Source organism: Buteo buteo, chromosome 3 (assembly GCF_964188355.1).
Source record: "Buteo buteo chromosome 3, bButBut1.hap1.1, whole genome shotgun sequence".
NCBI classification, from domain to species: domain Eukaryota; kingdom Metazoa; phylum Chordata; class Aves; order Accipitriformes; family Accipitridae; genus Buteo; species Buteo buteo.
The window spans coordinates 41974381-42001700 of NC_134173.1; the positions used below are offsets into that span (position 1 = coordinate 41974381).

Genomic DNA, 27320 nt, shown 5'->3' on the forward strand with positions numbered 1-27320 from the left:
GACCATTACTCTGAATATCTCCAGAGCAAAGAAAACCAGAAGCAAATTGCTCTAAGCAACGGTCCAGTTTAAGGTGTTGGAGGGCTGGTCCTTAGTTTGCTGTCTCAGTACAGGGCTTATGGTAAAATTCTCATGCTTAAATGTAACATTAGATGACTACTTTTTCTTTAATTCAGTGTATTGCTAAATATGCAAGATAATTGAATGATAATTATGAATAAGGGAGAGGTCTTTTTGGACAGCGAAAGCTTGCACTCACTGGGCTAATTCAGAATTACTGAAGCAACCTGGTTAGTCCTCCATGATTTCATTTGCTGGGATGAACAACTGGACAACACACTTGGTAATCATCAAGCTTTATTATTTATTGAAACACCTTTAATAGAAGGGTTCCCTTGCTCAGGAATGCTTGCTCTTTAAGGTCACTGTAAGGATTCAGTGATATCCAATCCCAAGCGTTACTTTTTCTTCTCATAGCCTTATTGATTTCAGTATAATGCCTGACTCTCATAGAAAGGTCTAATTGCCTGCTTATAAAACCAGAAGTTACTGCACCCCTGACTAGTATGCTCACACCTGCAGCTCTGTAGTGCGTATACAGGGAAGGAGCTAAATTAAGAAAAAGTGAGTCTGACTTCCAATTCTTTTCAATCCGTTCTGAATTAATGCTATACCTACAGTAACATATTTACCGGGGAGATGTGGAAGGGAGCTGAATGCCTTCCCCCCAACACCGCCTCCAACCAGGCAGATGTTGGGGGCCCCAGACAGCAGCTCACACCCTCCCTGCCGTCCTGCCCCTCCGTCCCATCCACACACACCTCCCCGGAGGAGTGTGAGGCGATTTCTCCCAGGCAGGCGCTTGCGCCTTTCCCTCAGATGTTTGCTCAGACCACCGCAGCCAGCCGTAGGCCTGGCTCTGAAATATCGGTAAACTGTTTTGAACAGGGGCATAAAGCCTTCACTGTGCTCCGCTTCCATCTGCAGCCACCCATGGTGCTTCGCCCAGGGCAGGTAGAGCTCTGCACAGCAAACTGGAGGGCACTGGGGAGAGCTCGCTCACTTACAGAAATGCTCCGTCCCTACCTTTCCCCTTCTCGTTCATTAGAGCGTAGCGTTATAGTAAATCTTGGTTAATCCCAGATTGGACTGCAGTATGTTTTGGCTGGCACATCCTTGGTCAGGTCCTCTGCCACAGCTCTCACCTCACACATGCTCCTTAAACACGGCCACTTTTGAAGGGATATACACAATATCGCAGTCTCACCCAAGGGCAAAGTTTTCAGGAGTTCAAACACTGCCATTGTAAACAGAGATTAAACTTGAAAAACTGAACATTTTTATAAAAACTAAAGGAGATCAATGGAGTCATTTAGACTGTTAGACGCTAAAATGTTTAGTTTTAAAATACCAAAATATTTTCTTTGCAATTATTTCTTATATTTATTACCTCTTATGCCAAAATCCAGGTTTGGGATAACTTTACTTTTCCACACGTGAATAGAAAAGGTTAAGTGTCACACCTGAAGCCGTAGGAAACACGGCTCACAGCCCTGTTCCCAGCCCACTATGGTAAACTTGTCTTTCCATCCCATACTGGTGAATCCCATTCGATGAAAGGGTGGAGGGAGAAGGCCTTGAGCCAGCAAGGAGCTTACGAGAGCAGTGGTGTTTGATAGAGGCTCTCCCACCTACAAACTCATATCATGATCCTTTAAATGCAGAAGTTATGTTGGCTCCACAGAGCCCAGCAGCCAACCCTCACGGCTGAATGAAGGACAGGGCTGAACGGACCTTTTTAAGACCAATTTTCAGACATAGCCATTGGTGTACATAAATTATTTTCTTAAAGAAAGAGACCAACATGGTCCCTGATACTTCGAACATCCTGAAGGCTTCCTGCAGGGATGCCGAAGTTAAACGTGCCTGCAGAAGCCCCGCGTCAGACAGAGCATCGCGAGGGGTGGTAACGCATCCTCTGGGGTCATTCAGCCTGTGGTGCTGGGACCCACTTCTCCTGCCCCGTTCGATCCCGCGCCAGCCGTGAGAAGCAAGGGCAGTTTGTCTCTTAGGGATGGACTACATGCGGTGCTCACAGGGAAGTCAACATGGAATAGCAAGGGTGTGAACTTAAAGAGCGACACTGGAATAATATGAACTTCAGTGAGGCATTGCAGTGTGAAATAAGTGTCCGCAGGATTTTTTCCATGTAGAAAAGTTCGTAAAGAAAATTAAAGTTAATAGGCCAAATAATTTTACTTTAACCCAGATGGTTTCCAATGTGCAATATGAGGCATCATAGTTTAATATGAGGTTCCTCCAGCAGATTTCCCCTCGTCATTTTACACCTCTTGGAAAATAGAAAGAGGAAATATTGTTATGTGGGTCTTAACTTTGTCTCATCTTTTGAGATTAGTATCTTTAATTTCAATTACACAGGTCAATATATAGGAAAAAATCTTCATTTTGATTATGATGGTTTATAATACTTCCTACATTTACTCTAATCAGTTGCAGCTAGCGTCACTTAAATTAAAATTGCCTTCACAGAATGAGTGATTGCTGACAGATTTTTAAATAATGAAATTACTGCTCTGTGGGAAGTTGCTGCTAAATGTCTGGAACTCAGAATTTTTGGGGGGGGAATTCATACACTAATGTACTGTCCAGTACATTTAGAGCTTGTTGTTCATTTTAATTTATTTTAGTCAGTGCCTAGTTCATTTGAAATGGAGAACACAACTGGAGGTTGAAAAAGAAGAAAATTTGGTTTTCCTGTATTAAAATGGGGTGTGATCCTGAGAGCTGCTAGTTCCAAAATCTCCAAGGATGTGTTACTCAGGAAAATAATTGCTTCAGCTTACTTTCTATTTAATACGTAACCTCTAAATAAAAAAAAAAATAAATAAAAAAAGAAAAAAAAAAGAACCTGGCATAGCGAAGACACTTTTTTAAATTAAAATTTTCAAACTTTCAATTTTTTCTATATGTCCAATGTCTATCCAAAAGTAGGTAAACTTAAAAAATGGGAAAAAAAGAGAAAATCTTAAACCTCTGTGTAATTGCTATAATTATTCCATAATTTTTAAAGTTCTAAATGGCTGTTTGCCAAAAAGAGATGGGAACTTTAGATTATAGATTACATTTAGCTGCAAATCAGCAAGGCTTTGGGTTACCAAAACCAAAAAAGTTTTGTTTCATTAAGAAAAGCCTAGTTATAAAATGCCTATGCAAAATTGAGTTAAGCTACTTTCACCATGATTTTTTTTTTTTTAAATTTTTTAGCACGATTGAGAGATTGCCTCGCTTTTATTGTAGAGCACCATCCCCTTGGTATTTTTTCATAATCCCCGTTATGGGAGGACAGTTTCCAAAAGTTCACTCGCCTCCTTGAGAACATACCAGAAATGAGATGCGCACAACTGCATGGATATGTTCACTTTTGAGTTATGTGCAGCCGGTCATTAAGTCGGGCCAGCAGTGAGCCCTTGCGGAGGAGAGGACCGCGCCTGCTGAGCTGCATTAGCAAGAGCAGAGCTAGCAACAGGTCATGGGAAGCGAGCACTCGCCTCTCCTTGGTGCTCGCGGGCTGCAGCTGGAGTGCTGCATTCCGGTTGGGACCCCCGTTAGCAGAGGGACTTCGGTAAGCTGGAGCAAGGCCAGCGGAGGACCCCAGGGATGGTGAAGAAGTACTGAGGAGAGGCAGAGGTTTGTTTAGCCAGGAGAACAGAAGGCAAAGGGGGAATCTAATTGCTTCCTTCAACTAACTAATGGCTAATTAGAGAGAAGACAGACCCAGGCACTCCTCGGAGGTGTGCAGCGAAACGGCTATCAGCAACAGACAGGTTGCAGCAAGGGAAAGTCTGACTAGGTGTGTGGAGAAAAACATTACCGTAAGAGTGATTAAGCACTGGAGCCCAAAAAGGCTGTGGAAGGTCCATCCAGGGATGCTTTCAAAACGTAATAATGTTGTTCCTACTTTGAGGAGGAGGTTGGACTAAATGACCTCCAGATGTTTCTTCCAGCAGTTGCACATGCTCTTAGTTTTTTGCTTGCTTAATACCTGGACTTGAGGATTTCCTGTTTTCTTCTTCCTCCTCAGCTTTGTAACTTGGGAAGTGCAGTTAATTTTGCCCATCTTGCAAGTGAGTTGTGGGTCACCTGCCCATATCGTATTTGGATGCAGACTAGCTTTCATCTCCCACCCTGACCCAGCTCACCCTGAGCACAGCCGGTCCCATCACACCCAGGGCAGGTTCACTCCCCCTGCAAAGGGAGCAGCAGCGGGGTGGGTTCTGTGCTCAGTTTTGGAGCTTGGGCCAGGATAGAAGTTTCTTTTGCAGTCCTCTTTCACATTGCAGAGAGTGCTCAAGAAATTATAATGGGAACAGGAGGTTTCCTTCACAGTTTATATGCCAGATTTGTCACCAGTTAATGTGGTGTAACCTACTGAGGTCACCTGATGGAGCCTGGTTGGTTTAGTAGTGACTATTGATGGGTTTTAGCACTTAAATGGTTTGCAGGGGGGTTTTTTATAATTCATTGATACATATTTCCCCTCCCAGCTTTACTGTAATAAGGTACACAGTATAGAAATATCTATTAATCTGCAATATTGCTACCCCTGCTGTTGTTTTGAAATGGGAAACAATTGGTGTGAACTTTTAACTAAACTTTTAACAAAAACTTTGTTAATTTTCCAATAGAGCAGAAATAATACCATGTGAACAAATGTTACTCTGGATTAATACAACCTTATCATGACACAAATCTCCTCTCAGATTTCCACTGAAATAACCTGAGATGAGAATATATGTTAGTTCAGGAGGTTTAGAGGCAAGCTGCTCTTAAATCCTCTGGCAGGTTATTTTTGTTGAACTCACTCCATCTTCTCACCCATGAAATTCTTCTGGATACTTAGCAAATATCAAATGAAAGCATGTTAACTGTGTTTTCATTTATACTTTTTCTTTCTTTCTACTCTTACCTAAAAGTGTAATTAATGAGTTGAGTTAATTCATAAGTATTTATTCTTTTTTTCTCCACCAGTCTGAGTCATAGGAGTTTTCCTGAGGCATAATTTTGACTTCTGGGACTTAACACTGTTTCCCAGATAGCAGTTTCGAGGTCTTGTGACTGATAGGCTGGGTGTCTCCAGTGTACTGTTCAATCCATTATTTATAATCAGTATCAAATCCATAGCCAAGCATGCATTTTTATCCTCTTACAAATGTTACACAAACCACAACCTTATTTTAAAATTTTCCCAACAGGGGGAAAAAAAAAGCCACCCTCCCAAAATGAGGACTGTGAAGCTTTGTGTTTAAAATTTCAGCTCTTAGGTTGGATGACTCAGCAACAAAACCCAGACACAGGTCTGTTTATTTTATGGGCATACCTCTCCTACCATCTGCTCGGCACTACCTGCCAGTTTGTGAACACCAAAGATCTGAAACTTGTAAAGATCTGTGGTCTGCTGCCAGCTTGAATGAGGCTGACGGTGGGCAGAACGGAAAACTGCGTCGTGCTGCCCGTGTTTGTACGACATGCATACCCATGAACTCAAACCGAGCTAGACAGGTATAATGCTGTAGCTGCTAACCTTCCTTGTGCTCTTTTTTCATGCACCTCAGTGTTAGAGAGGCAGAATATTGTGTTTCCTCCTGAGAAAGTGTATCCCAAAACAGCCCTAAAGAAATAATGTTCTGTTTTGAGAATACACCTGAAGACTGTACGGTGAGATTTTAGTTAGATTAGGTCTCAATGTATTTTTACAGTGATTTAAGGCTTTACAGGTAGTCACTGGAGACATGTTGCAGAATCCAAGCATCAGCTCTGCGGTAAATGTGCAAGATTCTTCTGGCACTGATCCAAAGAGCACGTTCTGTAGTCTGTACATACCTCTTAGTTCTCACGTATCCTTTGCCATTTAAAAATCTAGCGTAAGAATTTAATTTTATTGTTCATATTCATACTTATCACATTATCATATCAGCATTCAGTTGAAAGCATGTCTATTTGTAATGCTAAAAGAATACTTGCTATCAATCAGTTTACAGATAATATTGTAAAGGAAATTAGAATGGGGCTTATTAGGTGTAGTCTGGTTTGGCTCAAGTATCTATGTTCTCATAAAGTAAATATCACAGACCATACATTTGTAAAGGTCAGCTTTATGACCAGCTGCGGAGTATGAATAAAAACACATAAGCCGGTAAGAGCTGGCCAGAAGTGTCAGATGGCTGGCCAGCCCCCAACAGCCAGCCCCCGAGCACCCACTAAAACACAACTACAATTATGATACGGCATATAAACATCACTCATGGATCCTCCCGGTTTCAGAACAACCTCCTGATGGTTGTAGGAGTCGAAAGGCACTGGTGATCAACCTGTTTTACCAGAACATCACTTCAAAGCTGGCTCTTCTTTGCCATCTGCTCATCGATACTACCTTTTCTTAGTCATAATTCAGCAGAGCATCTATACACAGGCGTAACTGGAAGCACATGTGTTTGGGACCAGTCATGTGCTTAAAACTAAGTGCATACTTCAGTGCTTTCGTGAACACTTTCAGTGCTCTTGCAGCTATTGCTCACTTTAGACCCTGCAGAGTCATCCCTCATAGTTGACAGAAACATGCCTGCAACTTAGTTGCTCAAGAATTCATAGGAATTGCCAGAAATTATGATATCCCTTGTTAAAATACCAGTCTGAGTTAAAACCAACTATGAAGGTAAATTACTTTATATCTAAAAATAATCCTTCAAAGCATGGTATTTCATATTTCAGCCTAAATATTTCACATTTCAGCCTAAATATTTAAGTTTCCTATTAAACAGAGCGCAGCTCTTTCCAGATTTGACAATTCTTCAAATTTAAGCAATTCTTAATCTGAAGTACCAGCTCTATTCCAGATAAAATCCAGAGATATTCCAGTCTGGAAAGATCACTGGTTTCACCTCTTTCAATGCACAACTCTGTTCAGCATTTTTACCACCATCTTGTCAGTGTTCTCTAACAGAAAGGCTTTTTGGTAGAATGGCACCTTAAAAAGCAATTTTATGTAACAAAAATGTTTAGACAGAAAACACAGATTATGCAAGAATCATTTTTAGCACTTTCTGTAGTAGTCCTTTGAGGTTCTCTTTTTGCAGAGTTTCCATTTTAAAGTATCCAGTGAAATATGGTATAAACTAAGTCCTCTGCAGATTAAATGTATATGACCCAATAGTAACAGATTATTATTGGTACTGCTATTTATAACTGAAATACTAAAATTATCCTTTCCATTGGCTCCTATTTGTTTGCACCTGAGAGTGGACGTTTATTGGATAATAACAGAAGTCTGTTGATGTTGAGCTGTAACTACAGACAAGCTAATAGGTTTGGTAGAGAATGCTATGCAGGTGAAATATTTGATGTCTTGACCTAAGTGCCTACACTTCTAGAGCTGGCAATGCAGTCTATGCATTTTTTATAAACTAGAGAACTGCTATAACTGTGACACTGAAAATCAATCTTGTCTATACATCAAGAATGCAAAATTGTGTAGTCTGTAAACCTCCTAGGCTGTTTTCTCTTTCTTCCATTTCTTAAATGCTGTGAAGTAGCTCAAAATTGGCAATTTTCATATAGTTATTTCTGTTATACAGTGATTCATTTCTTCATTCTTTTTTTCCTCCAGTCGTGTCCCTGTGCATTTAGCTGAATGTATTTCTAAAGTCTGTCATACATTTCCCCCTATATTACATCAGTTCTTATAGGACAAATTGCTTCCCTATCTGTTGAACCACTGATCATTGCACTTTTCAGGAACATTTTGTCAGGGGGTAAGGCTGTATGTAAATAACCATCTTTGAATATATTCGTGTCAGTAGACTCTGGAGCTGTGCATAATTCAATAGAAGGTGGTCCAGTTATGAGGGAGTGGTGCAAAAATTGGGATCTGCCCTTACGGGCAGTGTCAACCCAGTTCTAAAATGAAGGAGGAGATTTTCGTTCCACAAAAATGTAGCAATTCCAAATTCCCTGAGCAAACCTGGCACACCATCCCTGTTAAACAGCTGCACTCGCGTGCAGTGTTCAAATACTGCTGAGATGTAACAACACAGATTAATATTTCCAGGAGCATTTAGGAGCCTCAGTCAGGACCAGGGTTCATGACTGCTCTGCGAGAATGTGTAGAGGACATGGCCTTAGCCCGTAAACATTTCTAAGTATTCAGGTCCAGTTCAGCAGAAATAAACTGCTCCTGCTCTGTACTATTTAGCATAGCCAACTAATTACAGAGCGCTTTTCAATATGCTGTGTGACATGGCCTCTTTGAATGGCACGGAGAAAGCACAAACAGGACTCAGTTCTTATTGTGGTAGCACAGCCCTAACCCAGACTCCCTTACCAATATTATCACATCAGGTCCCCTGACACTCACCCAGATCTGTCTACTGCTAATAGAGGAAAATGGTACACACATACACAGCCCATGATGGTATTTTCATCTGAACTGTTTTCAAATTTAGGTCATGCCTTTTGAAACAGGAAAAAAGGGAAATGAGTTCTTGGGGACATGTTTAAATTCATGAAGTCTTCCTTTTCATGCCTTACCTTAACATTCCCTAGGCTGAGCAATAATACTTAAAGTCAGTCATACATTACCAAAATGAAGAAGCACCTGTAAAAATATTGTCGCTGTGTTATATTCCGGTTGCATGTTTTTCAGGTTTTCATAGCTTTGTGATAAAGTCTGATAAGATATTTAACACTGAAGTGTCTACGGCAAATACTGGGTAATTACATTTCATAGAAACCCTTAGCTTGCTTACTGTTAAGACACTTTTCATGAATTGTTGAATTGATTTCCCCTCTATATAAGGGGGCATCAACTCTCTCAAAGCTGCCACAGTCTATTAACTAAACAAAGTTTATTTGAAATCCTGTTTAAGTAGATATTTACAGTGCAGCACATCACAGTGATTCATTCTTAATGTATATTTTTATGCCTTAATTATATTCAGTAATGAAATAGACTTACTTAATTTTAAGGCTGTGGCACAAACTGATTAATACCAGGAAACTGAGACCCAAGGTAGTTATGAAGTCATTTGCTGTTGTCTTGCTCATGTAGCTCTAAGTCACAACTGGAGCCGTGCCAGTAGCAACACAAAGCAAAGCCACCAAGTACAAACAATACCCTTTTAACCAGCCCATTTGCTCCCCTTTGCCTTTGAAATGACTTTATAAGGGCAAACTTCTACCCCCAGAAGAAAATGCATCATGCTAATGACATCATCTGAGGAAAAGCTCCTGCTGCAGTCCTGTTGCAGTCCAGTGCTTGCCTCCCCACTGAGGAGGAGGCATGTGTACTTAGGTGTTTAAACTTCAGGTTTGGCAGAGGTTAAAGCAGCTTGAGCTTCTGAATGATAGGACAGGACAGGACAGGACAGGACAGGACAGAATAGAATAGAATAGAATAGAATAGAATAGAATAGAATAGAATAGCTCAGTTGGAAAGGACCTATGATGATCATTGAGTCCAACTGCCTGACCACTTCAGGGCTGACCAGAATTTAAAGCATGTTATTAAAGGTATTTTTCCAAATGCCTCTTAAACACCAACAGGCTTGGGGCATTGCCCACCTCCTTAGGAAGCCTGTTCCACTGCTTGACCACTGTCTCGGTAAAGAAATGCTTCCTAATGTCAAGTCTGAACCTTCCCTGGTGCAGCTCTCAGCCATTCCCACGCATCCTATCACTGGATACCAGGGAGAAGAGATCTGCACCTCTTTCGGAAGCTGTAGAGAGCAATGAGGTTGCCCCTCAGCCTCCTTTTCTCAAACTAGACAAACCCAAACTCCTTAGCTGCTCCTCATAGGATGCTCAGTCCTTTTACACCTTTACCTCTCCCAAGCTGTCTCTGCAATTTGCTGCCAAGGGCAGGGAGGGCTCTGGGAAGAGCCGGCAGCCAGCACTCGCGGAGCCGGCCAGGGCCCCCAGCATATGTGCAGAACAGACCCTGCTTAGTTCGGGGTGGCTGTAAACCAGCAAAGCCCCTCACAGCAGGATGGCCCCACCAGCTTTCAGGTGGGGTGTTTCAGGACTCCATTGGTGTGGGCTTATTAAGGATCCTCTTCCATGTTTGCCTTCTGAAGTTAAACTGAGGCAGAAGGAAAACTGGAGGTGTGGAGCTGAGGTGAGAGGGAAATAGTTGCTGGCGAGTAGGTGATGAAATGAGATGCAAGAAGGAAAAGATGAGTCAATGACAGGGAAAAAGGCTGACACAGGTTAAGTTTCACAACATGACTGAAACGATATAACAGCTTGTTGCAGCCAAATGGCAGGGTCCTGCTTTTTCTCTACTATTAGTTTTGGTTTTTTAATTCTGAGTTAGTCCTCTTTTCTCCTACTGAGGAGACAATAAATCAGCACAGGAGTCCTGAAGTCAGCGTGCAGCCAGAAGCAAGGACTATCCTGTATTCCTATGGCAACAGTGAATTGTTAGATCAGCTTAGGTGTCTTGTGAAACATCATCATGAGAAGGAAGATAAACATGGGGAAAATAAGAAAACTTATACAAATTAAAATTTAGTGAAGACATACTTAGTTTGTGTATGTGCCAATGGGCTTTTTTTATTGATGGAGAAATGGGGACCCAGAAACCAAACCTAATAGTCCTGGACTTCAAAGAATGGTTTGGTATTCACAGCAGAAAGGGAGTTAGAAAACAGGGGAGGGGAAGGGGCAGTGCATCAGTCAGAATCTTCTTTTATGTGCATTAATGCATTTTATAGATCTAAAGATGAGCAGAAGGACCATTATGACTTACTACATAATGCATGCTCAGTGCCCGATTATGCTGGCATGGGCAGGGATTCAGGAAAGTTAGTCTAAAAATTCCATCTTAGAACTCTGAAGCATCTTTTTAATGACACTTTTAAAAGTAAAATTTAAAGAGAAAAAAAAAAAGAGGAACTGAATCACATTTAATCCCTGTTTTAAATAGAGAACTATTATTGGCTTGTACTAGACACAGAGAGTCTTGTTTCAATGTTAGTCATAATACTGTTAAAAATGATCTAAATGGCTATTGAAGCCACTCCTGGAACCTCTTGCTATAATTAATGTTAGACAAAGAGAATACTTATTTTACATGAAAATGGTGCTTTTGAGACTCATTAAAAACTAGTGCCATATGTTTATAAATGTAACGTGTACCCAATAAACACAGGAAATATAGTGGTGCAGTCAGTTCTTATCCTGTAACAATCTTCTCTTGCTGCAATCAGAAGAGTGCACATGCTATGGCAGAATAAAATCCTGCAAAGAGTTGTAGCTCTTGGATGCCTTTACTTGTAGAAAGTCACCTTGTCACTTGTAGGTGTATGTTTACGCTGAAAGTCTGGGCAGGAGTGTAATTTCTCAGGCAGCCATCAGACTTGTGCAAGTCCATGGCCTTTTACGCGTGGTTTGCTGTCTGGGATCAGAGTCATGCCAATCCACAGGCAAGTTCTCTAGCACGGGATCCATCTGTAGCTCAGCCCCCATGTGAGGCCAGAGCGCTTTCACGGTGCTGCGGTTCAGAGCCACATCAGCTCACTCCTCAGGTTATCAGGTCAGCAAATCTACCTGAGGCTTAGTTTTCTTTCCTCATTCTTCAGTCAGCTTGACAAAACCCCCAAACAGTCCAGAGCAGCCATTAGTTAATGGAAGAGAGTTACTGAAATGTGTATGCTCTGATACTACTGTCCATTTCAAAAATTAAGTTCAGGACTCCATTAGAACCAGCATCTAGCTGTCTTGCTATTATTAATGAGGCAAGAGAAAGCTACGCTGTTCAGTCACGGGAACCAAAAAAGGACACATTATAGGGGAACTTAGCTGAAACTGCAACTAAAAGGTTCCAGTTATCAATAGCATTATTGAGTTTTGTTCTCTACACTACCCAGCCAAACTTAATTGCTTTGTATGCAAACTCTGGTCATTGTGGCTTAAGATGCACAATTGAACAAAACTCACTGGGTAATAGTCGTTTATAGTTGTATTAAAATTATAAATAAACATAGCTATTTCTAGTTCTCCCTATTGTTATTCAGACTACAACTGACCTCAAATCTTCACAGGCTTCTTAGCTTGTGTAGGGTGTTATGAGTGCCATATATGGCAAGCTTTGGGCACGGGCAAAGGAGCTCTGATCTGTCAGCACCTACCCATGGTTTAAAAAAAAAAAAAAATAGCTTTTTTAAGACAGTTCAGTGTGGAAAGGAAATTAAAATCCCAGTTGCTTTTTAATTTGAAATGTGAAGACAGTGGGATCCACTGAAAAATCCACCTGGAATCTTCCATGTAGTTCAGTGATGTTGATAATCAAGTCAGACAGATACTGTGCAGACAAGCTGGAAAAAACTCTGTTCCCTCTCATTCTCCCACACCTGCTCTGATGTTCAGCATGCGGACATGCCTTTTGCAGGTACTCCTTCCAGACTGCACCTTTGTCTCCCAAGTCTGATACAAAACTCAATTTTGTATTTTTATATTTGATTGTTTGTTTATTTGTTTACTGTTCCTAAGGTTCTTCCCCTCACTTGCCCCTGCTGGGTGTAGGGAGGCTGGCTGGGGGTATCGCACTTTCAGGCTTCTCCCTTCTCATGTAAAATATAAAGACCCAGCAATGTTTGCAGATTGGAGTGGCATGGTTTGCAGGGACATGTCTTAGGGTGCAGGTCCTAACTCTGGCCACCGGTAAGGAAATAAATCACATGTTGTTAGTGTTTTATGTGTTTTTCTATAAGTCACATCCACGATTTGTCCTTCTCTTTCCAAGGAACCCTTGGACCAGTTCTTCTTCATCTGTGGGGATTTTTTATTTTCCCCTGAATCATATTAGAAATTCCAAGTCACAGAACAAAGAAAAAAAGTTTATTTTTTCAAAGGAAAAAAAAAAGCGTTGGTGAAAACAGCCCTGACAGCTGTACTCTGTGGCTCAGTAAATTAAGACTTTTTACTTGCCCCTTTCAGGGATGTGTTTAGTCTAGATACTCTTGATTTATATATCTTTTTTGGCTGGGTTGTATTTTTTTATGCAGATTTGCAGTGATTTCATTCAAGCTTGTGTTTGCCTAGCATGAGAGAGATGTTGAGAAGAATGTGAGTGAATTTAATCCCTAAAATATTTCTCTTCAAGGTTTGTTATTTAAGGGACCGCTCAATTTTTAAAGAAATTTGCCTGTCTTGTTTTGCAATCCACCTGAAAGTAGCGGGGGTTTGGAAGCCTGCTGGGAAATCTTCTTCGTTTTCCTCTCTCACAGAAGTGGCAGTGCACAGAGGATGCTTCCGGCAAACTTCGAATTCACAAGTGTAAGGTGTCTAGCGACATACTTGCCATCAGAAAAAGGACCCGCAGCATACACTCCCGGGGATACAGCGGTAAAGACAAAGACTGCAACTGCGGAGACACTGATTACCGAAACAGCAGGCCCCAAAGAAAAAATCAAAGGCAGTTCCTGAGAAACCCTAATGCGCAAAGTAAGTGTTACCCCATCTCTTGGACTCTGAGGCAAAGAGCAGGGGGAGTGTTGGCTTATCAGTATACTCTTGCTTTCACCTCGGTGTCTAATGAATATGTGCGTAATTGGCTTCAGGCTCTACATAATTGCCTGTGTGATAACAATAATCATAACAACAACAACATTTTTCCTTTGGATGACAGTGAGGAATAGTCTTTAGGCTGGGGGGGGGGGTGATTCTGGGGAGGGGAGGGGCGGTGGGGGGGTGGTTCTGGTTTTGGTGGTGGTGGTTCTGGTTTTGGTGGTGGTGGTTCTGGTTTTGGTGGTGGCGGTGGCGATGCTCTGGTGCCGCCTGTGGCGCTGCTCCCCCGTGACAGCCCGGTGGCACCTGCGGTGGCCAAGACGGCCAGTGCGAGTGTTTCCTTGGGTCGTGAACACCGAATTCCCGGGCTGTTCGGTGACATCCCAGAGACGTTTTTCCATGAGGCGCTGCAGTGCTGTGACTGCTCTGGGGCTGAAACACCGCTCGGCTGCAACTTCCCCCGAGTCCGTGGCGGGATCCCCGCACGGGCAGGAGTGGGATTGCAGTGTCCTCTAGTGGAGCGTGGGCTGAAGGGCAGGTACCAGAGGGTTTGGGGAGAGCAGTGCTTGGATTCCTTTCTGCTAACGATTTCTACAAAAGAAACCGGTCTAAAGGAGCCGTTATTTTAAATGGAACAAGCGTTTTCTTCTATCTGCCCAGCTGTGAAAGTGAAGTTCTGTAGCTACAGCAATACCAGCAGACCCGGATTTCAGACTTTGTTCAAGAGCAGGCTCTATTCTCCTGCTCTCTAGCTAGAATGCTAGACCGAGGAATGAAAGAAAGATGGGTCCTTACAACAGGAAGATAGTGAAGTCATATGAGAAATGCAGAAATCTGAAGATGCTGCACAGATGTCTATGACATAAGAAAATAATGTCAGTATAATTCAAAATACTTCCTGATTTAAAGCCTCCCCCACCCTGGACGTGAACAAGAATCCCTGGTATTCTTTGTACATTCAGTCACAATATTGTCTGTCTTGAGTTGTCTCATTGTTCAGACTAAATGCTGCCTTGATATAATTTCTTCCATTTGTTTAGTATGATCTAAGGAACTCCACAGTGTGTACAGGCACACCTCTGCTGAAAGCTCTACATCTCACAGACTGTAAGGGGGATTCTCAGACTGGCGAATGTTCCCCCAAGTGATATTTTCAAGGGGGGATTCCTGCCCTGTGCCTTGGAAAGAGAAGGTGTTGCTGGGGCACCAGCAAGGGCTGAATGGGGATTGCAACTGGGGGAAGTGACCTGGGGAGAGAAAGTGGGGAAAGGATGGAAATATCTGAAGGAAGCATCAGGAAAAGTCTGTTATGCTTTTCTCCTTTACAACATTCTTACACCTCTTCCCTCCTCCAAATCTGCCTTAGCACTCCTCTGACTACAGCAGGGAAAGACTCATGATGATGAGACATTGCTAAGGGAATGACTAATTCAGGCCTCAGTTCTTAGATGACACTTGGATTAGATGCTTCTATATTCCACTCTTTCAGTCACTTGATTAATAAGTAGTATCATCAGAGGCTGTTAAAATGCCAGAAATTGTCCCATCTGAGCCTATGAATCTTTCTGCATTATTTTATTAAAGAGTAATATGGTTATAAATCAGAAAGATGCTTTGAAACTAGGGGCTTTCTCTTCAGGAAGATGAATGTCTTCATTGACTTGACTGGGAAGCCTTTTTTCACCTGACAGCAAGCAACCGCTGAAACGGTTTAGGACAGAGCGGTTTGAATGAAGAGTTGAATGAGGCTCACTCTCTGCACTTCTAAAAGATTCTTGCAGGAAAGGTTCAGTGTGAGTCTCTCACAGACAGTAACATAAAAACTGCAGTAGAAATTACACTACCTGACAAAGGCAGTACTTTCTTAAAGCTCCCAGTTTATTCTGCTGCATGAATTGTTATTAACTGCTATGTGACAAAGGTGCGCTCAGCATAGGTGTGACAAATGGAAATGCCCTGCAACTGATTTATACAAGCTGAGTTATGTATTTCTAGGGCTCTGTGTGTGTGGTTTTGCTAGACAAAACATGCTTTGGTGTGGTATTGACTGTTGGTTTCATCAGCTTGATTGGGGACAAATGCATTAAACAAAAGAAGTAAAAAGTGTAAGGTCTTCCAGGCTGAGCCCAAACACACGTATTCTTGTACATAACATTTAAAAAAACCTCAAAGAGTTAATTGTCTAAGTCAATCTGACTCATATACACAGTAACTAAAAGAGCTGTAACCCTACTAAGCTCAGAGCTTTCCAGGGGTAAAAGTGGCACAATAAATCTCACTGTAGCTCTACAATGCAGCGAGTTTTTGGTGGTCTGTGACTTGTACACATAAATACAAATGATGTGTGTGTAGCAGTATATATATACATAGATACATATAGATACATACACACTGATATATGATGGATTCTTGCCCTTCTGCTGCCTACCTTTCAAAAGGAAAATGTGTTATCCTTTTAAAAAGTCATTTTTATTCTAAAGCATAAGTCAAATGTCACATGCCAATTTGCAGGTGGTGACCTTGTTTCACAGTACTGAATGGTTTAATTTTCTAAAGTGGTTTCTAATCCTGTGGTTTCTGATTTTTTGAGTGTCTCTTTCTAAATATCTGATTTCTGAGATACTGATTTTATTTGGAGATATAAATGCTAACTGTGGTATTAGGTCAGACTAGCATGAAAAGCAAATCTTGAAGCAATTGAAATTTCATGCTACTCATGAAATTGTGGGCTCCAACATATCAAAAAAATCATTAAATAAGTTTCTGTAAAGCCAGAGAAAAAATAGGCTGTTTTTACTGAACAGCTTTCTTGCTCTTTGGAATATGCTTTTTGTTCATGCCACGGGGTCATATAGGGTCGTATAGATATGTATATGCAACTGGGAATGTTTCTTTCTTCTGATTCAGGGTACAAACCCCGATTTGTTCACACTCGCCAAACCCGGTCCTTGTCTGTGGAATTTGAAGGTGAAATTTATGACATAAATCTGGAAGAGGAAGAACTGCAGGTGTTAAAGACCAAAAGTATCACCAAACGTCACAATGCTGAAAATGAGGAAGAAGCAGAGGAAACCGGTGGTGCTCCTGCTGACACAATGATCGCTGACGGCACTGATGCTATAGGTCAACCCAACTCGGTCAGAGTGACACATAAGTATGATTGCTTTTTCTGGTTTGTTTTTTTTTTTTCTTAAAATGAAATCGACTTCATTTTCTAACTGTATTCTCTCTCTCTCTGTTTTTTTATGATTTTATAGTTACAATATTTAAGAACTCAAAACTATTGTTGTAGATTTTAGATAAACGTGAGTTGTATTTATTAGTAGATGGAATCTTTTAACATTACTATGTGTATTTTAAAGGGAGGCATCTAGTTTAGGTTTTCTGAGGAGTAGGCACCTCCAGAGGGAGATTCATCCACTGTATTGAAACATGTATCTGATGATGGATTAATCACCCTGTGAAGCTGTTCTTTATAAAGTCTAGGCGACCAGCTTAGTGTAGAGGCCTAAATTTGAGATGACTGAAATCCCACTCTAAATGAGGACAGATTAGGTCAGTTGCATCACCTTTCTTAACGTTTAGTTGCTTGCAGCCCCTAACATTAGCTAAACTACATTAGACCTGTTTATCCCTGAAAAGACCCACAATCATTTTCCCATCCTGGAAGATGCTTAGATTTCAATTTTTAGCCCTATGCTAAATCTGAATGAAAAGACAAAAATCTCAAATATTTTTTGGTTTAAAAAAGCTAATATGATTGATCTGAAAAAACAGGCAGGTGCAGGCAACAAAAATCTTCTATTTTATCCTTTTCAGGTGTTTAAAATATAAATAGCATTTCTCTCCTTATTTTGTTCTTTTTTTTTAACATCAAGGAAAACATAAAAGTTAATTTTGAATAAGTAAAAATTATCCTTTTTTTTTTTACATTGATAATTTCCAACCATGGCATTAATAAAGCTTTAAACAGCTTTCTGGAAAAGTTGTTATTTCTCCACAAAGTATTTTGACTTTTACCGAATACAGTATTGCTTTCAGAATTCTTTAAGTGAAGAAAAAAACATAATGGAATAACATGAGAAGAGATAAGCATCTAAATCTTCCTTTCAGCTATTCTTCTCAAAAATTAAAAGAAGGGTTCTGATGCAGCAGGACCCAAGAAAGGTTGTGTCTATAAAATTGGAATATTTCCACAATTAAGGAATTTCTGTTTGTCACCGTGGAGGTTTTGAAAGTCCAGCCTGTAGTCTGCTGGATTTTCTATCTCACTCCACCTCCTTGGCTTTCCACTTTTTTTTTTTCTCTTGGTAGAGTTGTTTTTTTCATACACTGGTATGAATGTTTTTGTCATTGCACCACTTTTTGAGTGGTCTGTTGGCTTTTTTTTTAACCACTTATTTGAACACTTTGCTCTAACTTTGATTCTTATTGATTTTTATTGATTATATTGATCTTTAGCCCACTGACTGTATGTTCTGTTCTTGACTGTTTTGCATACTTGGAAGATGAGGTACATTCACATAGCAAGAGGAATATATTTCTCAGCAGCTGGTGGTTAAATAAGAAATGGCACATTTGGTTAACAAGAGGCTTTAAATGCTGAACAGATTTTTATTTCAGTTTCAATTTCATTTCTAACTGGATTAAGAATCTCCAAGATGGCATTATCATTGCATATTTGCTTAGCAGGCCCAGATCATCTGTCATAGTTGAGGAGTTTTTTATTTTATTTTGCAGAGAAAACAGATTGAAGCAATTATTTATATTAGTGAGTCAACATGAGAAGACCTTGTAGAGTTTATTTATTTCTTAATAGAGTATAACAAAGAATTTATTAGGAATGTTAGATGAAAGAGAAGAAATGGGTAGGCAATTGGGAAACCACTGACCTTCTTTCTCCTATTTGTTAAACTCATGTCTACAGATGTTTTATTCTTCCAAATGACACTATTCATTGTGAGAGGGAGCTGTACCAGTCTGCCAGAGCCTGGAAGGACCACAAGGCTTACATTGATAAGGAGGTAAGAGGTATTTTAAAATCTGAGTGAAGTCTTTGCACTGCTACCTTTTCGAAGAATAATTCTGACTTGGAAATATTCTCTGCAGATTGAAGCTCTCCAAGACAAGATTAAGAATTTGAGGGAAGTTAGAGGACACCTAAAAAGAAGAAAACCAGATGAATGTGATTGTAGTAAACAGAGGTAAGAGAGATGGCATTCAATACTGAAAGCTATACCGATTGCTAAGACTTACACATTTTCCAAGTTTTTTGAGAAAGAACATAAGCTTTATTGATATTTATAACCACTGTAGGTACTCATTTTAGCTAGATCCCTTTTAAGAGCAGAAGCTACTGTGAATCAAAAGAAGATAACTGTTAAAATTTTAAGATTGAATATGTTTGTATTCTACTAATGTATTTGAACCCAGCTGGAGTTCTGCTGTAATCTAGCATAGGATCACTTACACAGATATAACTTCTTTAAATGAAGTGAAAATTGTAACTCAGTCTGTGTAGTTCCTTAAGAAAATGTCAAAGATGGTATGTTTCTGGTTTGGTTTTGTGTTGAAAATGTTTCATGATTTGATAATTCCTGATAATTTTTCCTGTAGCTATTACAACAAAGAGAAAGGCGTAAAGGCCCAAGAGAAACTCAAGAGCCATCTTCATCCCTTCAAGTAAGATTGTTATTATTCTCTCACTTTCTCAGCTGGCTTTTTGGTGACTGGAGAAATATAATTTGGGGGGATTGGGGTTTTTTTGTGGAGAGGGGAGGGGAGGAGGGGAGGGAAAGAAAAGGTCACATAGAGCAAGCTCTCACAAGAAACCTTCAGTAGTTTTGGACAGACTTGTGAAAGTTTATGGATAAAATTTTTTAAACCTATTGATAAAAAAATGGATTAAATTAGTCATTTCAGAAGCTGATTGACCTCACGATCATTAAAAAGATCCAGTTAAACCTAAATGCAACAGTGCATCATTTCTCATGCTTACTAAGAGAACACCTTGTCATAACAGCTGGGGTGGAAACTGAGCTCAAAAAAGGGCATATTCTCATCCTCTCATCTTTAAAAAAGCCAGAAAGATGTAAAAACTGCTAGTGCTGTTGTTAACCAAGTAGAGACTGTTGTCTGTCAGCCATACCCAACTTTCTTTCTGAACAGAGAAGCAGCCCAGGAAGTGGATGGCAAACTGCAGCTGTTCAAAGAGAATCGGAGAAGGAAGAAAGAAAGGAAGGGGAAAAAGCGCCAGAAGAAAGGAGATGAGTGTAGCCTTCCTGGACTGACGTGTTTTACCCACGACAACAACCACTGGCAAACAGCACCATTCTGGAACTGTAAGTCTTATGTCCACATGCAGATGTGATCTGGGTTATTCTGCTGTGTTCCAGAGTTTGCACTTCATGCAATCAGAGCATTCTTTTGAAGAACTGGCACTTAGTAATGCTGCTGCTGCTGTTATTCTGAAGTACGAAGGAGGAATGTCACTTGAGTATGCTTGTAATTGTTGCGTTATTTTTTTATATGAAATTATCACAAGAGGCTCGATGCTAAACACTACAGAAATGAAAAGGCGAATTGGCCTCTAAAACATAGACTTTCGTAACCACCCACTGACATTTGTGTCATGTCTTGGCCATCAAGTTGACCAAATATTTCATAAGAATTTTAATTGGGTTTCTTGTTATTAATAACAACCTTATTCTTCCAATTGTCACAAATCCTTTCTGGGACTTACCTTTAACATTGTCCTAAACTTCAGCACATAAAAGGTCTACTTTAATTTTATCACTTTGATTTCAAAGTGTATCATAAACAACTTACCTTATTGTGAAGAAAATACAGATACTTTCCCTCATGAATTCTTCCCATTATTCCATTTTTTGTATTTTAAAAGAATTTAAAAATCACAACTGTGGAATGCTCACTTGGTGTATAAGATCAAAATATTATAGCTAGAAAATATTTTAACTTCCTTTGAACTTCAGGGTATATAGATAACCATCCTATTGAGGCATGCTTCAACATTTCTTGGTATTCAGCATTAACAGAACAACACCTTTCTCATCTTTGGTGGTGGAGGAAAAGTGATTAAAAACTTTATTTTCAAAAACTTCAAGATCAAATGCTGATTAAGTTACAACATATTTGACTCCAAGCAGAAAATTTGCTAAGAGCAATTTTTCATTCAGAGGAAGATGTTGTCTCCTAGTGATAATCTGTTCTGATTGCACTAGGACTTCTGCTAATACACTTTTTACATTTTAAGATGTTCCTAAAGTAGTCATATGCATGATTTTTGTTTTAATGACAACAATGAAATTGGCTTATCACTTTTTAACTGTGGAGTAACAAACAGTTATGAAAAGTGTTCTCATATTGCTGTGCATTCTGGAAATGCTCCATTAACACTTGTGGGGTAAAAAAGTTCCCTTTGACGCAGTCCATAACTTAAAGAAGAGGTAATGTATTATAATATCATTAGTATTTTTATGAAGTTTGTTCAAAGCATTGATGCTGTTAAAGCTAGTCACAGTACTAATAACAAATCTAAATAAATCTAAATAAAAATCTAAGACAATATTAATATTTTATTATTGGAATTAGAGACTTTCTTCTACAGCAAAAATTTGTTAGCAGTTTGAAAATTTAGACATACCTTTCCTACAGCCTTTTCTGCTGGAAGAACAAGATTATAGACAAGATATAGCCAGGTCTCCTCTATGGCTGCTCCCATCACTGTGACACCTGGATCCAGGTGTCTTCAATCTGGAGTGGAAACCTGCTCTAGGTTTCCCCAGGTTGCAAAGGGAAAACAAGGTGTAATCCAGTTACACCGCTTGAGATTGTCCTACAAAAGCCTGACTGAATGATTCAATTTCCCTCTTATTTGTGTATCAAATAAATGAAATGAGGGATTGCAGTTCAAAATAATAGTTAAGTGGCTACCTTAGGAAATCTCAAGCCAGTAGGAGAGAGCTGCTTTTAATGAGGCATAGGATTACCCGCTGGCCTTCCTTCCCACCTTGCTTCTTCCATCTCTCCTGCATTCAAGGTGCTGGGCAAGCTCCCTACTTGCAAACCCATTTGTTCTTTGCCTAATCTCTCTCACTTGCCTCATTCCCATACACTGCCTCGTGCTTTCTTGACTGCCTTGTCATTTCCATTTCAGTTATGATATCAACCAGCAATTTGAACTTCCTCTGTAGTGCTTACACTTCTGTAATTTTCTCTTGTACTTGTATCTCAGAGGCTCTACTAGGTTAAGGTTACTCACTGTTGGGGGAAATGGTACCCTTGCATATAGTAAACAATTCCAGTGAATCTTGTTGTATACAAACCTTAAGGATCAGGATTTGTGCTGTTGTTTCATAAAGTCTGAACTCTGCTCCATCCCAATAAACTGTATATAACTCGGAACAGAATATGCCTCATTAACTATAAGATTCACTATCTTCTGCTTTCTTTAAGTGTCTGTGAAAATTATGTTAGCAACATTTATTCTGGTTTAGATGAGAATCTAACATTATTCAAATAGATTTTTTTAAAAAATTGATCTAGAATTTAAGTACATGAAGATCTATAGAAGTTTCACTAGTAGAAGAAACACATTATTTTCCACTGAAAACTAATAACTTGTTTCTTTAATTACAGTGGGATCTTTCTGTGCTTGCACAAGCTCGAATAACAACACTTACTGGTGTTTGCGAACAGTTAATGACACCCACAATTTCCTCTTTTGTGAGTTTGCGACTGGATTCTTGGAATATTTTGATATGAACACTGATCCCTACCAGGTAAACCCCCTTCTCTGTTACAAAATGTTGTATACCAGACTCCTCTAGGTTTGTTTTATTTCTGCTAACAAGTATTTTTTCCCTCCATTCCTCTTTTTCTCAGCTGACAAATACAGTACACACAGTGGAAAGAGGCATTTTGAATCAATTACATATACAGCTAATGGAACTGCGAAGTTGTCAAGGTTATAAGCAGTGCAATCCGAGGCCGAAGGGACTTGAAACAGGTACAAGAAAAACAGAAGTGTTTATATCCAGTTTATTCGCGTTTTTTTCATCTGCTTAAGTACTAATTGTATCCATGAAGTGTCACTCTCCTAAGTCTTGCTCTGAATCGTTTGGAATGATCCACATACACCATCTTGCATAACTGCGTGACCAGGAAGCTTCTTTGCAAGTTTGCACAGGTTATTCTAGACAGATATTGATGGCAAACAACAACATTTGGCAGAAATTTTGCAGAAAGTTTATCATGTTATTTGCGCTAAGCAATAACAAACATATGCAGATCTTTCATAGTTACAACTTTTTTCTCTGTTGCAGGGTTTATTCGGTTAGTTTTTGCCTCCCAGTAGCAGGTGAGGTATTAAATCCTGTGTTTATTCCAATTGCTGTCTGTCTGTATGAACAACCTCAGACTCTACAACACAACTGAGACTTAACATTGCAGACTTCTAATCAGCAGTAGTGCCCTTGATTTTTGAGGAAAGCAGTATTTCTTTACAACAGTCTCTGAGTAGAAAAATAGCTGGTATTCATACTTCATAACTCTGGAATTCATTGCACTTAAATTTGGTTGATTGAATATTGTGATTTTTTTTACAGGAATATTCCCTTCTACATAATTTGTGGTGTTGCATCTTTTTATCTCTTTCTTCAGCTACAAATGTTTCTCTTTTTTACAATATCTAATTGTTTGGGGGTTTTATTATTTTTGAAAAACTGTGGTTTTTCAGTTCTTTTATGTAAAACTTCCAGGAAATCTTTGTTGGACTGCAGCTCTGTCTTTATTTAACACAGTACATTTCTTTTTAGGGATTAGATGCTGTGCATGGAAAACTACATTGTGAATGGTTTTACAAGTTCTAAACACTAACAAAAGTTACTCTTGTATTTTCCTATATCAGGAAATAAAGATGGAGGAAGCTATGATCCACACAGGTATCCACACTTTTTTATTCTCCTCAGCAGCTTCTTTCCAAATAATTGCATGACTCCAGTCCATTTCAACTAATGTCTGTATCCTGTCATATTGCACACAGCATAGCTTTTGATGCATGCATTTTCTAACTACTTTACACTGAACTTGGCTATTGTTTTTTAGATCTACCATTCTGCATTTAACGTAGCTCATTGTCATAGCAAGACTTCATACAGCTCATATTCCATGCCTGTATTTCTTAGATGTTTACACCGGGAAAATGGCACAAAAAGAATCACTTCTTTTGAGTTGTTTTCCTGTTGTTGGGTTGATTTTTAATGGGTTGGGGTTTTTTTCTGGTTTTATTTAGGAAGTCTGTACAGCTGCTTTTTAAACGTAAACCAAATGTGCTTAAAAAGCTTTCTGAGGTATAGGTATCCAAACAGCCTGATCGAACCTATGCAAGTAAAGTAAAATTTTCTCATTGGCTTTAAGAAATGTTGGCAGATGCTGCTTTAAGCAAAAGCAGTGCTCAATGTGAGCAGCATGTGCTCAGAAGCTAGCAGGAGGCAGGTCAATGTAAGTATGGCAGAAAGACGAGACTCCTTTGGGTAGGGGAACAGATGTTTTCAGACCAGATCACACATGCATGAAATGAAATTTCTTTAAAAAATTGTAATGTTTGGACTGAGGAAGGGCACCAGGTGAGGTTTTTTTATACCTAATGCATGAAGCTGAGGAATACATGAAAGGCTGATGTTTGCAAGTATACTTATCATACCTACATGTTTATCATGCAGAGCCCAGTTTCTCCTGGTGGAGGAACCAGTCAAACATAAAGCAAAAGCCTGAAGATACTGAAAAAACTCAGGTCTTAACAATACTGCACTTGCTGTTCATTGAGCAATACTTGTACTCAGGGTAAAAAACAGATTAAAGTCTGTCAAGTGTCATATTTAGACTTGGTATCTTCTTGTGGTATATCAATTTTATACATTTTCTTCTCCGTACACTTTGGTGGATTAGCTCCTGATACACATTGTTTACCTGAGATGTAAACTGGGTCCAAGGAGTATACAAGTCTACATAAAACTTTTTTTCACAGGGCCTTCTGAAAAGAACCTTGTCGCTAGCTCCCGGCAGCGAGGGAACAATTAAGATAATGTATTTCAATGTTTTATAGATCTCCAATTTAAGCAGCTAATTTTTCCTTGCAGCCAATTTTGTATTTTCTCACTTGAGTAGGTTTGGGATCTAGGAAAATGATAAGCTTTTGTTTGGTTATGTCCCAGTTGTTTGCATTGCTCATTACAGCTTGGTGGGAACTGGTTACTACAATGATAGAAAGTAATCCCTGTAATTATGCTTTTAAATCTTTCATTAGAAGACGTCTTTGTAAGCATTCCTCATTTTAACTACATATCTAACAGAAATGGCATTTTTGAATTGTAGGATTGCATGAAATAGTAGAGCACACAGGATTAATCTTTAAATTATATCTTGCTACTCTCTTTAGTAATTAAAACATTTTAACGTCAATAAGCGTTATGCTACTGGGACAAATAGCAGGTATAGTATAACACAAGTGATTTTGCTTTATGCCATTACATTCCAGACACCCAGTTTCTCAATATGCACAGGTGCCTGGGCTCAATATTTTGGTTCAATCCCCATCTTGGTGGAAATTGGTTTTCTTTTCTAAAAGAAAAAATGTTTTAAATTAACAAAAATCATTTATCAGGAATCATTAAAATGATCTCTTAAAGGATCCTTTTATGGATGCCTGCAGAGAAACCAGCGGAATAAGGAAGGGAAAGCCCTATGCTGCTAAGCCATCTGAACTACCCCTTAAGCTTCCTTCAGATCATGTAGTTCATCCACTCAGACCTGTTTCCAGTTCAAAATGTCCTGAGTTAGTACAGCATTACAGGTGTTACAACACTGAGACAACAGGCCTGTATGGAAACAGCCAGTATAGTGCTGTTTGCTTAACACATAGGGAGAGAGCTTCAATGGGGAAGAAGTCATGTCCTTTGAGGGACAGAACAACTCTGCAGACATGGTTGATAAATGGATGTGGGAATTACACAATCCTCTCTCCTGTCCTGCTTGTCTGAGGTGTTTCAAAGCCACCAAGATGACTGTACCTACTTGTCATCAGTCTCAGTGGAGATATATCCAGATCCCTTATTAGTTTTGAGGCAGCGCAGCCACGGATGGCATCATGGGACTCCAGGGTATGATAATTGGAGATTGAAGCTTAGCTAATACTTGATTTTTAAAAATTGGAAGATGTTTTACCATGAACAGTTAGCAACAATTTTTCCCCTTTTTGGGTCTATGACAAAGCTGAGAGATTCCGAAGTATTGATCAAGGAAACCACTGCCACGCTGTTACTCAAATGCAACTCATCTGCACTTTCCCATTTCACACCTATTTATAACGAGATTTCTTACAGGGGAAAACCTTTTCTTGCCTCTCTCCTTCCCACTGTATGCTTTGATTTCAGTGGTAAACTTTTTGTGCTTACTGGTAAGTTGTGGAATTAAGCTGTGAGGTGACTCAGTCAACCAACACACAGCCAGCTCTAGGACCTTAAGACTTTGCTTTCCTCTTTGTTTAACATGTATGAATACAAGTTACCTCTCTCTCATGTGTTCAAACAAGTTACTTTTTTCTGCTTGACGTGAAGATCATTCAACAATTCGCAGTGCCTTCTCAGCTGTGAAACTCCTCTGGGACTGCAGACACAGTGCCACCTTTAAAGGGGAAAAGATAGACCCAGCATGAAGGTCCATGTAGCTCTGACTCAGCCCTTGAGCTATTTTGTAGGAATACAGCAAACTGCTTGCTGACCTTACTTCTCTGCAGCACAGCCTCTTTGCCCGGCTGCTGAAGCTGATGACAAACCCTGTTCCTCTTCACTTGTCCCCAGACTCCTCTGCTGCCCACCCTACCATCCCAGCTAGCTCAGCTCAACCCTCTGTCCCACTGCCTGGTCCTCTGGACCCAAAGGCACCTTTCTGGCTCCCACTTTGCCCCGCACTGCCCTGGTCCATCCCCAAACCTGTTACTGGTCAAACAGCAGCACTCCTGTTTCAGTTCGTGCCATCGCATACCAAACCACTTTGGCCACTGACTGTTCCTGCAGCAGTTTGTTTTCCTATACAGGCTCTGATTTGGCAAAGAAAAAAAATATGAAACTATCAATACAAATAATAACAGCGCAAAATTTAAATATTGTCGCATTTGCAGTGTGATTAGTATCTTAGAGGGTTTGGTGACTAAATTCCTCAAAAATGCATCCCTTCCTATGATGTTTTCTAGGGCCCTTTATGCCTCTAAGCACTGGAATAGTAAGACTTCTTTCTTGAAACCTCTGCAGTATTTAATTATTTTTTGTTTCAGGAAACGAATTTTCCATAATTTGTCTTACGAAGATGGCTTTCATGTGGCTGTGCCATGATCTCATTTCTCTTGTCTACTTCAGGAAAAGAAAGAAGGAAGACACTGTCATAGCTGTCCTATTGGATCCAAAAAGCTTGTGTCGCCTCCTGTAATAGGGAGTTTGCCAAGTGTTTGCAAAAAAAAATTTCTATAACTTGCTTTAAAAAAAAATAATTAAATTTTACATTATAAAATATTTGCAGCTGTTGTATTAAGTGAAGAAATATCAGTTAAGATTAAAGATGAAGGTGTTTCCAAGTAAGGAAAGCGGTCTCCTTTTGTGCAGAATAAGGCCTCTTATCATAAGAAAAATCTCAAGTTTTTTTCTGACCATAATGGTATTTTTCTG

The 27320-nt window shown here is 39.7% G+C and overlaps 1 protein-coding gene across 10 annotated transcripts in view; it reads left to right on the forward strand.

Moving 5' to 3' along the window:
* The window catches only part of SULF1 (sulfatase 1), a 125746-nt gene that overhangs the window by 94390 nt on the left and 4036 nt on the right, over window positions 1-27320 (forward strand). For 3 of the 10 annotated variants that reach the window (XM_075023415.1, XM_075023416.1, XM_075023417.1), the window contains 9 exons: window positions 13302-13518; window positions 16489-16735; window positions 18509-18605; window positions 18691-18785; window positions 19198-19263; window positions 19750-19922; window positions 22240-22382; window positions 22486-22609; window positions 23510-26912. In XM_075023415.1, the coding sequence (XP_074879516.1) occupies window positions 13302-13518; window positions 16489-16735; window positions 18509-18605; window positions 18691-18785; window positions 19198-19263; window positions 19750-19922; window positions 22240-22382; window positions 22486-22609; window positions 23510-23616 (1269 nt within the window). In that variant the 3' untranslated portion in view covers window positions 23617-26912. The other 7 variants (XM_075023418.1, XM_075023422.1, XM_075023419.1 and 4 more) reach the window with 5 other exon arrangements.